The following is a 15,000-nucleotide window of genomic DNA, read 5'->3' as shown; positions in this document are numbered from 1 at the left end:
CATCATTCACTATCCTACTACAAAGCAAAGAGCCCTATTTCTACTCTGCGCATCCTGGAGCATCTACGACGAGGAAGCCCCCCTCCAAGACATTTCTCCGGTACCTATGACGGGGAAATCTACTCCGAGGCTTTCTCCAACATCTATGATGAAATCTCCCTCCGAGGCATTCTCCAATATCTACAATTAAATCTCCCTCCGAGGCATTCTCCAGCATCCACGACGCCCGCCGCCTCCACCACGTCAAAACTGAGACGTTGGACCACCCATCTCCATTATCGCACGAGTTGGACCACCCTTCACTTCTACAACATCGTATCGCGCTCCGTACTTCACTGCACCATCAGCCGACGATCATCTACGTGCCAACGATCGTCGCGGCATCTACAAGGCAATGCTCCCCCACTCCCCGCATCTAGCTGTGCAAGAATATCCACATTAATCTATTTTATTTTCTCTTCATATACCTACACATCTTGGTTGCATATTTGCTAACTAACCAAAACTATCCACTAATTACTCCCCCTGTTTCCAGTAGTGCATCCTTCCATCTTTTCGCCCCACTGCAGCATCGTCGTCGACTAACACTCCGACATCATCTTGGATAAGCAGATATTTTTCCGTTCTCAATACCACCAAGAGCAAAACGGTCTCCACACATATTTATTCCATACATGAACGTGTCTAAAACCCTCTCTGACCCGAAATATCGATCCTATACACGAAGCCAAGCTACGTTTACACCAACCATGTCACCTCCTTCTACTACCAACTCTTTAGAAAATTCACCTCCGACTCAAAGCAACATGACAACACAAAATATCATCACAGTCATAAAAAATGAGGCAGCATTATTACTCTTAAACGGCATGAACATTCCATTAGACAATTTCCTCACTGAGGTTCATTCAGAAATACTTCGTAGCAATGCCACAGATGACCAAGATATATATCTTAACATCCAAAATAGACAAGAATGACACATTAATTGGTGACGCCATTCAGTCTGACTTATTTGAAGAAACTACATCCTATGATCAATTTGTAGAACAATTTAAAAATGCCTTTGCTGCTTGAATCACTTGGAGCACCCCTCTATACTATTTGGCAAAAACTTAAAATCATGGCCCAAACACCACTATAGGAAAAATGGTCAAGATAGTTTTAGCTTTTAAGAGCGAACTCAGACAAAGCCTCAAAAACTCAGACTGTCTTAGACAACAAAATTTCATTGGAACACGCAGTTTCCCTTCTGGTATACTTGCGTCTACTCTCCCAATTACAACCAGACACACTCCAGAAATCTAGTACTATTACATTTACACCAGGTATCACATTAGGCGAGTTCTCCAGAAAATTCTCTGACACGAACCAAGTTATCACTCAGATACAAAACCAGTCAGTACCCATAGCACTCATACACACGATAGCACAAGTCACACGGTCCCCCTCACAAAACACGAGATAAAGACATACTGTACATCACGCACGCGAGATCGCTCACGACAACGCTCTCCCTCAAGAATACGAATGTTTTGTATATACTGTCACAAACCAGGATACCTTGTTAATACGTATTATCACAGATACCCGTCATAGCCGAACCGATAGGGGGAGCATCACGGTACATGTTTTCACACGAGTGATCGTTGCCGTGTGCTGCTAGCACAGACGCAACGCAGACCAGTATCCCCAGATCGCTCTCCTGCTGGACTTTCACGTAACACATCTCTTGCTAGACATTCACGTAACACATCTCCTGCAAGGCATCCACGTAACACATCTCCTTTGTGACTAAAGAGTACAAAGACTCGATGCACACCCAGGAGAGTTACTCCATACCAAGATATTCAATCTTCAACTCTACCTGTACGTACCCTGGATATTCCAAACATGTCTTCCAGTTCCTGAACCTTCAATGGTAAGTCTAGTAACACTAAAGTGACAATATTTCTCGATATGGGTTCCCCAGTTAACATCAAGTCAGTACAGTTTCCACAAATTCCGCACTGAAACAAAACGTGTCACCATTTTGGAATCCCCCGACGTCAACCTTTACAATGTAGGTGGTGTACCATCCCAATCCTTGGTAACTTCTCCCTAGAGATTAACTTCAAAGATGAGTGCCCAGCCATTCCAGTTACCACCTAGGTAGCTGACTTTCCTGCTGATATCCTCATAAGATTAACATTGATGAACCAACATAATTTCATCATTTACCCTGCTCAGCATGACATCATTTATGCTAATCATTTCCTCCCTGCATTGCCATGAGCACCTTCAGATAAAGTCAGCCACATCAACGTGGCCGAGCAGGCAGAACTTGATTCAACGTCCATTAATTCTAACCCCAGCCTTCAAATTCACTCTGCTTCATCACACGAGGATGCATCAGCTGTTAACTCAAATGGCATCACCACACAGACACACTCCTACGACTCTAAGTCTACTACTACACTGACAGGTGTGGGCATGCGTTCAAAGCATAACAGACGCTCAAGCTTCTCCTGCATGTCCAAATCAGTAAAACTCAGGACAAAACGTCAAAACGCCCAGTCAATACCATTGACCTTTACACTGTTTACATCCTCACCCACTCCCTCACCTCGACGCTCTCCCCTAAACTCTCTGGACCCTATCGTATTATTGTACATGAGTCAATGAACAAAGCTAAAGCACACAGTTTGCACGATCTTATGTAGACCTTCTGGCACAAAGATCATATCAAAAGAGTCCCCCACGGCCTCGACAAAGAGACCGTGCCTTCACAGACTCACACTATTCCTGCAATAGAGAACCATCACAAATCCTCTCAACCAAAACCTTCAGTTCCCCTTCCCGCTACAATCTTCAAAACTGAGCAAAAACTTCATAAATGTATATTCTTACCTAGGCGAATAGAAAAAAAAGTCTATTACCTGCATATTCATAAAATTGAGTCTACTTCATTTTATTCATGAATGTTTATTGATACCACCTTTCTTACATAATTTTGTGTATGTATCTTCGTGCCAATATCCTGAAAAAGCCCTGTTTCGTTTTGTTTCGATTTATTTTCTATCTTTCGAAGCCACAACCTCACTGTGGACAGGGAGATATAGCAGACCGAGCCATGTTATCATCTCCCTTCGATGCTTTGCGTGCAAACGCGCGCACGCACACATATGCTACTAAAGGGTACCCCGACGTCTTCGAGGATCTCTCGGGGGAAAAGTAAATTGTCCGAGTGACCCAAGCTCACCAATCTTTCCAGGCGACGCCCCTAGCAATCTGTTGGCTCAGTGCATCTCGGATTAAGCCAACTGAAGCCCTCTTCTTGAACAAAAAAGCCGACAGGACACCTGCGCGGAAAAAAGCCTAATCTGGCACCTCTCGCCTTCATTCAAGTCGAAACGACGAGACCTTTTGTATACAAAGTTTTGGCAACATTGTAAATAATGTATATAAAAAAAATTCCGATAACCCTCCAAGTTTTGATCGGAGTTTGTCTTGTAATTGTAGGCCAGAGACCTGCCTGTCACATTAAAAACAAAAATTATCACCAGATTTTATTTTGCCACTTATATGGACTCTCTACACACACACACACACACACACACACACACACACACACACACACACACACACACACACACACACACACACACACACACACACACACACACACACACACACACACACACACACACACACACACACACACACATATATATATATATATATATATATATATATGTGGCAGTTGGTAGAGCACTGAACTGCCACAATAGTGGCCCGCAGTTCTGGGTTCGAATCCTGCCCAGGGCCGAAATTATTTCGGTACCGCTGCGCTTCGGGTCGTTACTCTGACTCTCGTGGGCGGGGAGTTGGGTGTGTGTGTGTGTGTGCAAGGTCATAGCATTACCCATAGATCGGACCTACGAGCTCTGAGCTCTCTTCCAGGAGGGAAATAGCTGTCGATCACGAGTCCAACACGTGATCCAAAGACCAAGTGAATACACACACACACACACACACACACACACACACACACACACACACACACACACATATATATATATATATATATAAAGATATATATATAATATATATATATATATATATATCCATATACATATATATATATATATATATATATATATATATATATATATATATGTATATATATATATATATATTACAAAGGAGGAGCATGCTGACAGGAGACCCTTTGGTCCATAACTAGGTCTGATGCGAAAAAGTATAATAATAAGTAAATAAATAACAATTATAATATAAATAATAATAAATGAAGTAAACAAATAAATGATAGGTATAGTTAAATAATAAACAAACAGGGAAATAGTAGATAATAATAAATTCACAGATAAATTGTAATAAGTAAAAATCAAGCAAATACAAATAATAACAAATAAATAAAAAAAAATATATGAAATAAATAGCAAGCATTACTGCTTCTACCTTAGGTGTTTATTTAAACGAATCTTAAATCTTTGAACTGAACTACATTGCACTGCCTCTACAGGAAGTTTATTCCATTCATGATGTACACGGTTGGCGAAGTTGTTTCTACCCACTAGCAAATTAAATTTATTTTTTAACACTTCGAGACCATTATTTCTTGTCTGATTCTCATTCACTGCGAAATTTTTTTTTTTACTTTTAATGTTGTCAATTCCCTTTTAAATCTTAAAGACCTGTATCAAGTCATTTTTTAGTCTAAGTTTTTAGGGGAAACAGATTAATATGTTTTAATAGATTTTTGTACGATTTATCTTTTATATTTGGAATCAGTTTTGTGGCTTGCCGTTGTACTTTTTCCAATTTATCAGTGTATTTGATAAGATTCGGTGACCATACAGAAACAGCATAAACTAAATGTGGACGAACAAACTATTTATATAGCTTGTTCACGAGAGATGGACTTTAGAAGTCAAAAGATCGCGCAGTCAGTCCTAGAATTTTATTTGCTTTCTCAGAGGCTAAAATACACTGCTTAGATGATTTGAGATCGTTACTGATAATAAAGCCGAAATCATTTTCACTATCCACTTTTGTTAACGAATTTCCAAATAGTTTGTAGTCGTACTTACCGTTATTTTTACCTATGTGCATACCATTGCATTTACTTCTGTTGAATTTCATTAGGCACTTTTCAGACCATTACTCTAGTTTATTTAAATCTTCTTGAATATCTAATTGGTTTTGTATCATCAGCAAACAATAGATTTTAGTCCGTGGTATATATCATTTATATATACTATGAATAGAAGTGACCCAAGAACGGAACCCCAAGGAATTCCACTAGAAACATTTTTCGATCTAGAAGTTTTGCCATTTAGAACAACTGTTTTCGATCATTGAACCAATTACTAGCCCAACTTAGTAGGCTACCACTTATTCCGTGTGAAGCTAATTTAGTAATAAGTGTTTCGTTGGGGACGGTATCAAAAGCTTTCGCAAAGTCTAAATATATTAAATCTATATTGTTTATTTTGTCATAATTTGAGATGACTGTGTTGTAGAATTCGAGTAAGTTAGTCACGCAAGAACGTTTCCGTCTGAATTCATGCTGGCTGTCACTTGTCAAACAGTTACTTTCTAAATGATGTTCGATAGCATTTCTGTTTCTATAATTTTTTCTTACGATTGAAGTAAGACTGTACCGCATAGTCAAGGATGGGTCTAACTATCGCTAGATAAAGTTTGATAATTACCTCTGCACTTCTATTCGTTACCGTCCTAGCAATGAAACCTAATGCTCTGTTAGCTTTATTCCTGGCGCTACTGCACTGTTTCCTGGTTTTAAGGTCCGGACTCACTAGAACTCGTAAGTCTCTCTCGCACTCAGTTTTCTCTAAAAACGTTTTAACTAAGCTGTATCTATTTTCGGGGCTGTGTAGACCTACGTTTAACACGCTACACTTAGAAATATTGAAGTTTATTTGCCATTTCACCGACCAAGTGAACAAGTTGTTAAAATCATCCTGCAGAATCTCTGCGTCGTCTCCTTACCTAATTAGGCATCCTATTTTAGTGTCGTCCACAAACTTACTAACATCACTATTTATCCCATTATCTAAGTCGTTTATGTACATAATGAACAACAAGGGACCCAAAACCGAGCCCTGGGGAATCCCACTAGTTACATTGCCCCACCTACATTTTACTCCATCTATAGTAACCCGCTGTTTTCTGTTACTAATCAAAGCTCTAATCCATTCTAACACTTTTCCTCCTATGCCATGAGCTTTGATTTTATTTAGTAGTCTCTGGTGTGGCACCTTGTCGAATGCTTTGCTAAAGTCAAGGTAAATCACATCGTTATTATTATTGTTTTCTGACGCCTTATATACTTTAGTGTAAAAGGATAGAAGATTAGTCACACATGACTTACCCTTGGAGAAACCACGCTGTGTGTCACGAATTAAATTATGTCTCTCGAGGTGTTCTGTGAGTCTATTCACTATTATTGATTTAAGCATTTTACCTATAACCGATGTCAAACTGATTGGCCTGTAGTTGCATATAGACAATTTATCTCCCTTCTTAAAGACAGGAATAACATTTGCCTGCCCCCAAGCAGTAGGCACAAAACCATTGTCTACCGATTTGTTAAATATTTTAGTTAACTGGTCGCAGATTTCAAATTTACACTCCTTAAGCACTCTCGGAATTTGTTTATCTTGATCGGGAGATTTTGTACCTTTAAGTCTTTCTATCTGATCGACTACTACTTTAATAATGCAGATATTAGATAGTCTTCTTTCTTCATCCCCACTGAAAATCGGATCGCAGTCAGGAACCTCATCTAATCTCTCATTAACAAACACTGAGAGAAAATATTTGTTAAACACCTCACACATTTTTCCTCCGATTCTATCATGCATTTTCATCGTTTCTAATTGATCCTATTCTTTCTTTATTTCTTATTCTGTAGAGATAAAAGAAACCCTTAGGATTGGATCTTGCGTGACTGGCAACCTTAATTTCATAGTTACGTTTCGCTGTACGTGTATTCTTTTTAACCAGCTTTACCATTTCGTTATATCTTGATCTAAGTTGTGTTTCCCCGTTTTTTATATATACGTAAAGTCCTCTTTTCATCCCGATCTCATATTTCAACCTGTCCATCATCCAATTGGGAGTATTACTATTCTTCCGTATTGAATTCAGGGGGATAAATGTGTTTTGTGCATTAATAACTAAATCAGATAGATTGCTAAACATTTCATTCAAATCGCTGACCTGGCTGTTTACCTCCCGCCCCAAGTGACTTGACCCAAGGTATGCATATTACCCTCCGTGACCCGACCCATGGTCATGACCTGACCCATGGTCATGAACTGATCCGTGGTAATGTCCCTACTCTTGACCGCGAAGGTGATGGACAAACCATCCGTATGACATTTCATATTCAATTTCAAATAGGTTTTGGTCTTATCAAAATTTGCTTTCCTGAAGTCTGGTACTTGGGCTTTATTCGTACTTTTTAATTCTTCCCAAATAATATTAAATCTTATTTTTTTATGATTGCTAGAGCCTAGACTATCTCCCATTTTTACGTTACTCATTAAGTGCTCATTATTAGTTTAAAAAAGTCCCGAGTATCCCCCCCCCCCCCCGTAGGATCGGTAATCATTTGTTTTAGGAAATTATCCTGCACTACATCTAAGAATTTTTTCGCTCCCTGGTCTCCTACTAAAACTTTCTAGTCAATGTTTCTATAATTAAAATCTCCCATGATGACAACGTTTTGGTACTGGGACACTCTGCGAATTTCATGAATCAGGGGATCAGTCTGCTCAATGCTGAGGTTAGGAGGTCTATACAGGACGCCAATATAACTTTCTTTTTCTTGCCTATAATTTCCACCCAATTAGAGTGCGTACTGTCGTCTTCCTTAATCGAATTGTTGATAAATCAGTTGATTGTATTTTTAACGAAAATTTCTACTCCTAATCCTTCCTCAGCAAATATTTTTTTTATTACACTTCTACTATTTGTATAGTAAATTTAATTTCATCCTCCCTCCACCTGCTTTGGTGATTCTTATCACAGTCCCTGTCTAAGCTGTTTCTATTGCCTAAACTATATTCTGATACTTCCTCCCTACTCCCACGTAATCTACCCCCCCCAAAAAAAAACCGTGTAGGATGCCTTCTTCTCGCTCAAGGAATTCAGTAAGGAGCAGAAACCCTCTGTGCGACAAGTGCATCCCATCCCTTGTATATAGATGATTCTTACCGTAAAAGCGATCCCAGTTGTCGAAAGCCTGTAATTCATTGCAATAGCCAACACCTTTCTTGTGGTTTCTATCCTAATGAAAATGTTTCAATCCCACAATATTCAAGTCAGCTTTAAACTCTCCACCATTTAACCATGTCTCGGTTATTTCTATCATATCGAGATTTTTGCTTTTGGCACACGCCTGGATTTCTTTGAATTTTTTTCCTAATACTACGAGCATTAAAGTACATTGTTTTATGAAACTCGTGTTTATTTCTTTTTTACTCGTTTTGAGTTTCAACGTCATGCCTTTCATTATGATTTCGTTATTTATTGACACCTTGCTCTATATTGACATTTGGTCCTTCTTTAATGTTGAGTGCCTCATGAACATTTTCCCCATCACGAACATCTGGCCCCTCACGGTCATTTGATCTCTCATGTACACCTTGCCCCCCCCCCCCCCTCCGTCACCACGTCCCACAGAAGCCACTCGTAGTTCACTGACATTCTGTCCGGCATCACTTCCTAAAATTATATTCTGTCCTCCACTGACATTATATCCTACGGTGATATTTTCTCCTCCACTATCATTACACCTGATCGTGATATTTTGTCCTTCATTAACATTACATCCTAATATAATATTTGTCCTCTACTGACTTGATATCCTAAAAGTATATTTTGTCCTCTACCGACTTTATATATCGTAAAACTATATTTTGTCCTATATGGACATATTGCTCTACATTATTGTTTCGCCCTATTATCCCCAATGCATTTTATTTCCCCTTCCCTTTGGGTTCATATACACATATATATATATATATATATACATATATATATATATATATATATATATAAATGTATATATATATACTTATATATATATATATGTGTGTGTGTGTGTGTGTGTGTGTGTGTGTGTGTGTGTGTGTGTGTGTGTGTGTGTGTGTGTGTGTGTGTGTGTGTGTGTGTGTGTGTGTGTGTGTGTGTGTGTGTGTGTGTGTGTGTGTGTGTGTGTGTGTGTGCAATATATATGTACGTATATACATATATATATAAATATATATACATACATATATATATATATATATACATAAATATGGGGGGGTGATTGGAGTGCATGCGACATAGGCTAAGCTTGTCTTAACCCCTCTACAGCCTCTGCCTCCTAAATGCTTTCATGCTACCTTCCCGTGGTCCCCCCCGTTTCTTACAGAATGCATACAAGTGACCGAGTGGTCAGACGGTATAATCACACACACACCCTACTGCCTTGTAGGGTCTGCCTCTTTAGGCAAAGGCTAGGAGAAGGAAAACTCCGAAATAAAACCAACAAGACCCCAACGGCGGAGCGAACTAGCGCCGGCGGAAGAGGGCAACGCCTGTCGGGCAGGCGGCAAGGCGGGCCTTGGTGGACCAAGAACCCGGCAGCCCGATGCAACCTACATCGTGGAGGCTGCCTGTCTCATCCTTCTTGAGCCGCGGTGGAAAAGATGTGGGCCAAGTGAGTGTGCGTGACCGTCGCGCAGCCACGACCACCCAAAACAACATCCCCAGCGACTGGCATTCTGTCATTCCTCCCTCCTCTCTTCACCTCATCGTCATCACACCATCAAGTCCCGAGGCGATGGTACCGCGGGTGACGGGGGCAGGCCTGGAAAGCTGGAAGCCTTCAGCCCGCGACTGCACTCGGGCGGCGGGTCTAAGATGGTCGCTCTTTGGTGACTTTTTCCGTGACACCAGAGCTCGGCAGCTGGACCCGTGACTGGGCTGGCCTATTAAGGACCACCGCAGCCCACCCCGCATGGGGAGGCCCCTAGAAAAGGTGGGGTAAACATCGGTCACGGAAAACACGTCTGGTCAGCTTACCGCGGCTGGCGGACATCCCACTAAAGCGGTCGCAACAACAGAAAGATTTTAACCATTGGTGCATGGAATATTCGCACCCTCCAAGACGTGGCAAACACTAACCGCCCGGAACGACGTACAGCTCTCGTTTGCAAGGAGCTCGCCCGCTTCAACATTGATGTGGCGGCCCTCAGCGAGACCAGACTACCCGAAGAGGGCAACATCAGGGAAGCCGGAACGGGATACACCATCTTTTGGAAAGGGAAAGCCCCCGAGGAGCCGCGCATACATGGTGTCGGCTTTGCAATCCGTTCCCAGCTTGTACAACAGCACAACCTCGCTCCCAAGGCCATCAGTGAGCGCCTGATGACAGTCCGCATTCCCATCACGCGGGACAGACACATCACCCTGATTTCCGTCTACGCCCCAACTCTGACCTCACCCGACGAAGACAAAGCTGCATTCTACACCCAGCTCGACCACACCATCCAGCTTGTTGTGCTGGGCGACTTTAATGCTCGAGTAGGCAAGGACCATCGCCTATGGGAGGGAATCATCGGCCACCACGGTATCGGGAACTGTAACGCCAATGGAGAACTCCTACTGGGTTTGTGTGCAGAACATCAACTTATAGTGACCAACACTATGTTTAGACTCCCGAACCGACAGAAGACGACATGGAGACACCCTCGGTCCAAACACTGGCACATTCTGGACTACATTCTCACCAGAGCCAGAGACCGAAGAGACGTCCGCATCACCCGAACCATGCCCGGAGCGGATGACTGCTGGACGGACCACAGACTGGTGATCTCCAGACTGACCATGACTACCCTTCGACCACCTAGAAGGGCACCCGACAGCGCATCACACCGACGCTTTGACTGTAGCAAGCTCCGCAATCCACAACTGGCACAAAACTTCAGAGAAGCCTGCGAACGTCACCTTGTAGAGCCTGTGGATCAGGCCAATGTAGAGCACCACTGGGCCACCCTAAGAGACGCCATGACCCGTGCCGCGGAGGAAATCATCGGCTACGCAAAAAAGAAAAGGCAGGACTGGTTTGACGAGAGTGACGGTGCTATCTCTCCTCTCATTGAGGCTAAACGCCAGACGCGTCTGACCATGGAGAACCAGCCCACAGCTGCAAATAAACGTGCTCACAAGCAAGCTGTAGCTAAATGCCAAAGAGGCATCCGAGAAGCCCAGAACACCTGGTGGCAAAATAAAGCTGCAGAAATACAAAGCTACGCTGACCAGCGAGACCTGCGAAGCTTTTATGCAGCAACAAAAAAAAAATTCGGTCCCACACGGTCATCAGTGGGTGGCTTAAAGGATGTGGATGGGGCCACGATCATCACCGACAGCGAGGGCATTTTGCTAAGGTGGAGGTCTCACTTTAAAAACCTCCTCAACGACCAGGTTGACACCCCTGACAACCTCCTGCGAATGACCCCGCAATATCCCGTCCGTCACTGGATGGCACTACCCCCCTCCATCCAGGACTTTAACAAAGCCCTTAAACGCATGAGACCCGGCAAAGCCCCAGGACCCGACAACGTCCCACTGGAGCTCCTCACGCACGGTGGCCCAGAGCTGAGGAACCGTCTCATGCTTCTCATACTGAAAATATGGGAGACGAAGACCCTCCCTAGTGACTTCCGCGATGCAACAATCGTTACAATATTCAAAAAAGGAGACCGGGAGAATTGTAACAACTACTGGGGAATATTACTACTGAGCATCGCAAGCAAAATATTCGCCCGCATTCTCCTTGACCGCCTCCTCGTCCTCGCAGAAGACGTCCTGCCAGAGTCCCAGTGCGGATTTCGACCTTCCCGCGGGACCATTGACATGATCTTCTGCGCACGACAACTACAAGAGAAGAGCCTTGAACAACAACAGCCCGCAATGTTTATTTTCTGGGACTTAAAAAAGGCCTTCGATAAAGTACCCCGACCCGCTATGTGGGCAGTCCTCGCTAGGTTTGGCTGCCCACCCGACTTTGTCACCCTGGTGCGTGCCCTGCATGATGAAATGGTGGGGAGAGTATGCCACCAGAACTCCCTCTCCGAGCCATTCCCCATCAACGGTGGTCTGAAACAGGGCTGTGTTCTGGCTCCAACGTGTTTCTCTCTTTACACAGCAGCGATGCTTAACGAGATACCACCAGACACACCTTCAATCGACCTCCGTTTCCGCATGGATGGGGGAGTTTTCAACCTGGCTCGACTCCGCGCTAGAACTAAGACCACCATATGTCCGGTGCGAGAGCTGCAATATGCCGATGACAACGCCACCCCAGGTCAGACTGCAGAGGACCTTCAGTCACTAGCAGATGCATACAATGCAGCCTATGAACGTTTTGGGATGCAGGTCAATACAGATAAGACCAAAATACTAGTCCAGCATCCACCCGGTCTCCTGCTCCCTAATACCAACACCATCGTAAATGGCCAACCTCTAGAAGAAGTGGACCAGTTTACATACCTAGGAAGCATCCTAACATCTACTCCCACATGCAAGAAAGACGTGGAGAACAGGATCAAGGCAGCCCACTCCGCCTTTGGTCAACTCAATTACCACGCACTGACGATGGCCACTAAAATCATGGTCTTCAAGGCAGTAGTCCTCTCCACGCTCTTATACGCCTGCGAAACATGGACCCTATACAGAAGCGATATACAAAACCTAGAACGCTTCCAACAATATAAGCTAAGGCAAATTTTAAATATTACTTGGGAGAGCCGCACCACCAACCTGGAAGTACTGGACAGAGCTTCAATGACCAGCGTTGAGGCCACCATCATCCACCACCGTCTCCGCTGGGCAGGGCACGTCCATAGAATGGACCCATCCAGGCTCCCCAAGAAAATGCTCTATGGCGAGCTCGCCAACGGGACCAGAAAACGGGGAGCACCTAAACTGCGCTACAAGGAACAGCTGAAGCGCACCCTGGCAATGATCAACATCGACCCTTCCTCGTAGGAACAAACTGCCAGGGACCGGACAGTATGGAGGAGTACAACACGCCAAGGCACCGAGGACTTTGAGGAGAGGAGGAGGGAAAATGATGAGGCAAGAAGAAGAAGAAGAAGAAGAGAGCGACGAGAACAACCCCGCCCTCCTCCCACACTCCCCTGCGAACACTGCCCGCGACTCTTCCACCACCGACTAGGCCTCGCAAGTCATACAAAACATAAACATCAACGAAGATAGGAGACGAATGACTAGAACACGATACTCGGACACGAGTGGGTGCCGACGGCGATATATATATATATATATATATATATATATATATATATATATACATATATATATATATATATATATATATGTGTGTGTGTGTGTGTGTGTGTGTGTATGTATATATATACATATATATATATATATATATATATATATATATATATATATATATATATATGTATAAAATTTTATCACACCGTTGTAAAATAAGACACTAACGTCAAAAGTTCTGTATATTTAGATCACTAACTGTGATCCTCTTCAAGCAGAATGAGTGTATAGTGGAAGACATATATATATATGTATATATCTATATATATATATATATATATATATTATATATATATATATATATACACACAAAAAAAGTGAGATGAGAAAAAAGGAACAAGGAAAGCGTTCAGGTTACGTGACCGACGCTCGTCGGGTCTTGTGGTATTTTGTCCCCTTGGAGTACATAAGGGGATAAAATAGCACAAGACCCGCGGAGCGTCGGTCACGTAACCTGAGCTGTCCCCTTGTTCCTTTTCCTCATTTCAAATTTTGGCATATATATATATATATATATATATATATATATATATATATATATATATATATATATATATATGTATGTATGTATATATATATATACGTCTTCCACTATGTACTCATTCTGCTTGAAGAGGATCACAGTTAGTGATCGAAATATACAGAACTTTCGACATCAGTGTCTTCTTTTCCGACGGTGGGATAAAGAGTTTAGTTTACTAATGTAATACATTACTTTACTGCGATATATATGTATATATATATATATATATATATATATATATATATATATATATATATATATATATATAACGTAGAAACCACTGTTGGAGTAGAAAAGACTGGAAACGGGGAATTTATATATTTCAATTGCAAACTGCAATCCTCTTCAGTAGAAGAGGATTGCAGTTTGCAATCGAAATATATAGATTCCCCGTTTCCAGTCTTTTCTACTCCAACAGTGGTTTCTACGTTATTGACAAATGTGTGATTACATTTTTCACCTGTAATATTTATATATATATATAAATATATATACATATATATGTACATAGATATATATAGATATATATACATATATATATATATATATGTATGTATGTATGTACATTAGTTATTAAATGTCCGGGACATTTGTCCTTCACGGTCTACAAAAAGCCCAGATATACTGGTAGCTACTTAATTTTTCCAGTTACCATCCAGAAAGGGTTAAACTAAGTGTTGCTTTGGGCCTCTATCTAAGAGCATTAAAAATTTGTAGCGCCTAATTTTCAGATCATAATTAGAAACAATAAACTCACAATTGAACAAGTTAGGTTACCCAAAATGGCTGTTTACAAAAGCCATTAGCAAGGCAAAACTAGCTATCAAAAGAATAAGAACTCTTCCCAAATAAAGATTCAACACAAATGGCATAGTAACTTCATCAAAATTCCATACAATAATTATTGCACGAAGTATCTAAAATGTTACCACAATATAAAATCAAATTTGTCTTAAAGTACCCTAATTACATTTTTTATATTGTAGTGAACATACACCATAAATCCAAGAGAGATAATAACCTTCGAGTGTACAAAATATCATGTAAAGATTGCAATAAGGCTTACTGGGGTCAAACCGATAGGGACCTCA

At 41.8% G+C, this 15,000-nt stretch overlaps 1 protein-coding gene across 1 annotated transcript; it reads left to right on the top strand.

Moving 5' to 3' along the window:
- The first annotated feature begins 9,670 nt into the window (after window positions 1-9,670).
- LOC143037317 (uncharacterized) lies at window positions 9,671-13,071 on the top strand. The gene is made up of 2 exons (XM_076205450.1): window positions 9,671-9,956; window positions 10,190-13,071. The coding sequence occupies exons 1-2, from the start codon at window positions 9,671-9,673 to the stop codon at window positions 13,069-13,071; spliced, it is 3,168 nt and encodes a 1,055-aa protein (XP_076061565.1).
- Window positions 13,072-15,000: the final 1,929 nt, after the last annotated feature.

The sequence above is a fragment of the Oratosquilla oratoria genome, chromosome 22 (assembly GCF_046742065.1).
Source record: "Oratosquilla oratoria isolate Oo_2021 chromosome 22, ASM4674206v1, whole genome shotgun sequence".
Taxonomy (NCBI): Eukaryota; Metazoa; Arthropoda; class Malacostraca; order Stomatopoda; family Squillidae; genus Oratosquilla; species Oratosquilla oratoria.
Note: the sequence above shows the minus strand (reverse complement) of the source record. Positions and strands in the feature narration are given on the sequence as shown.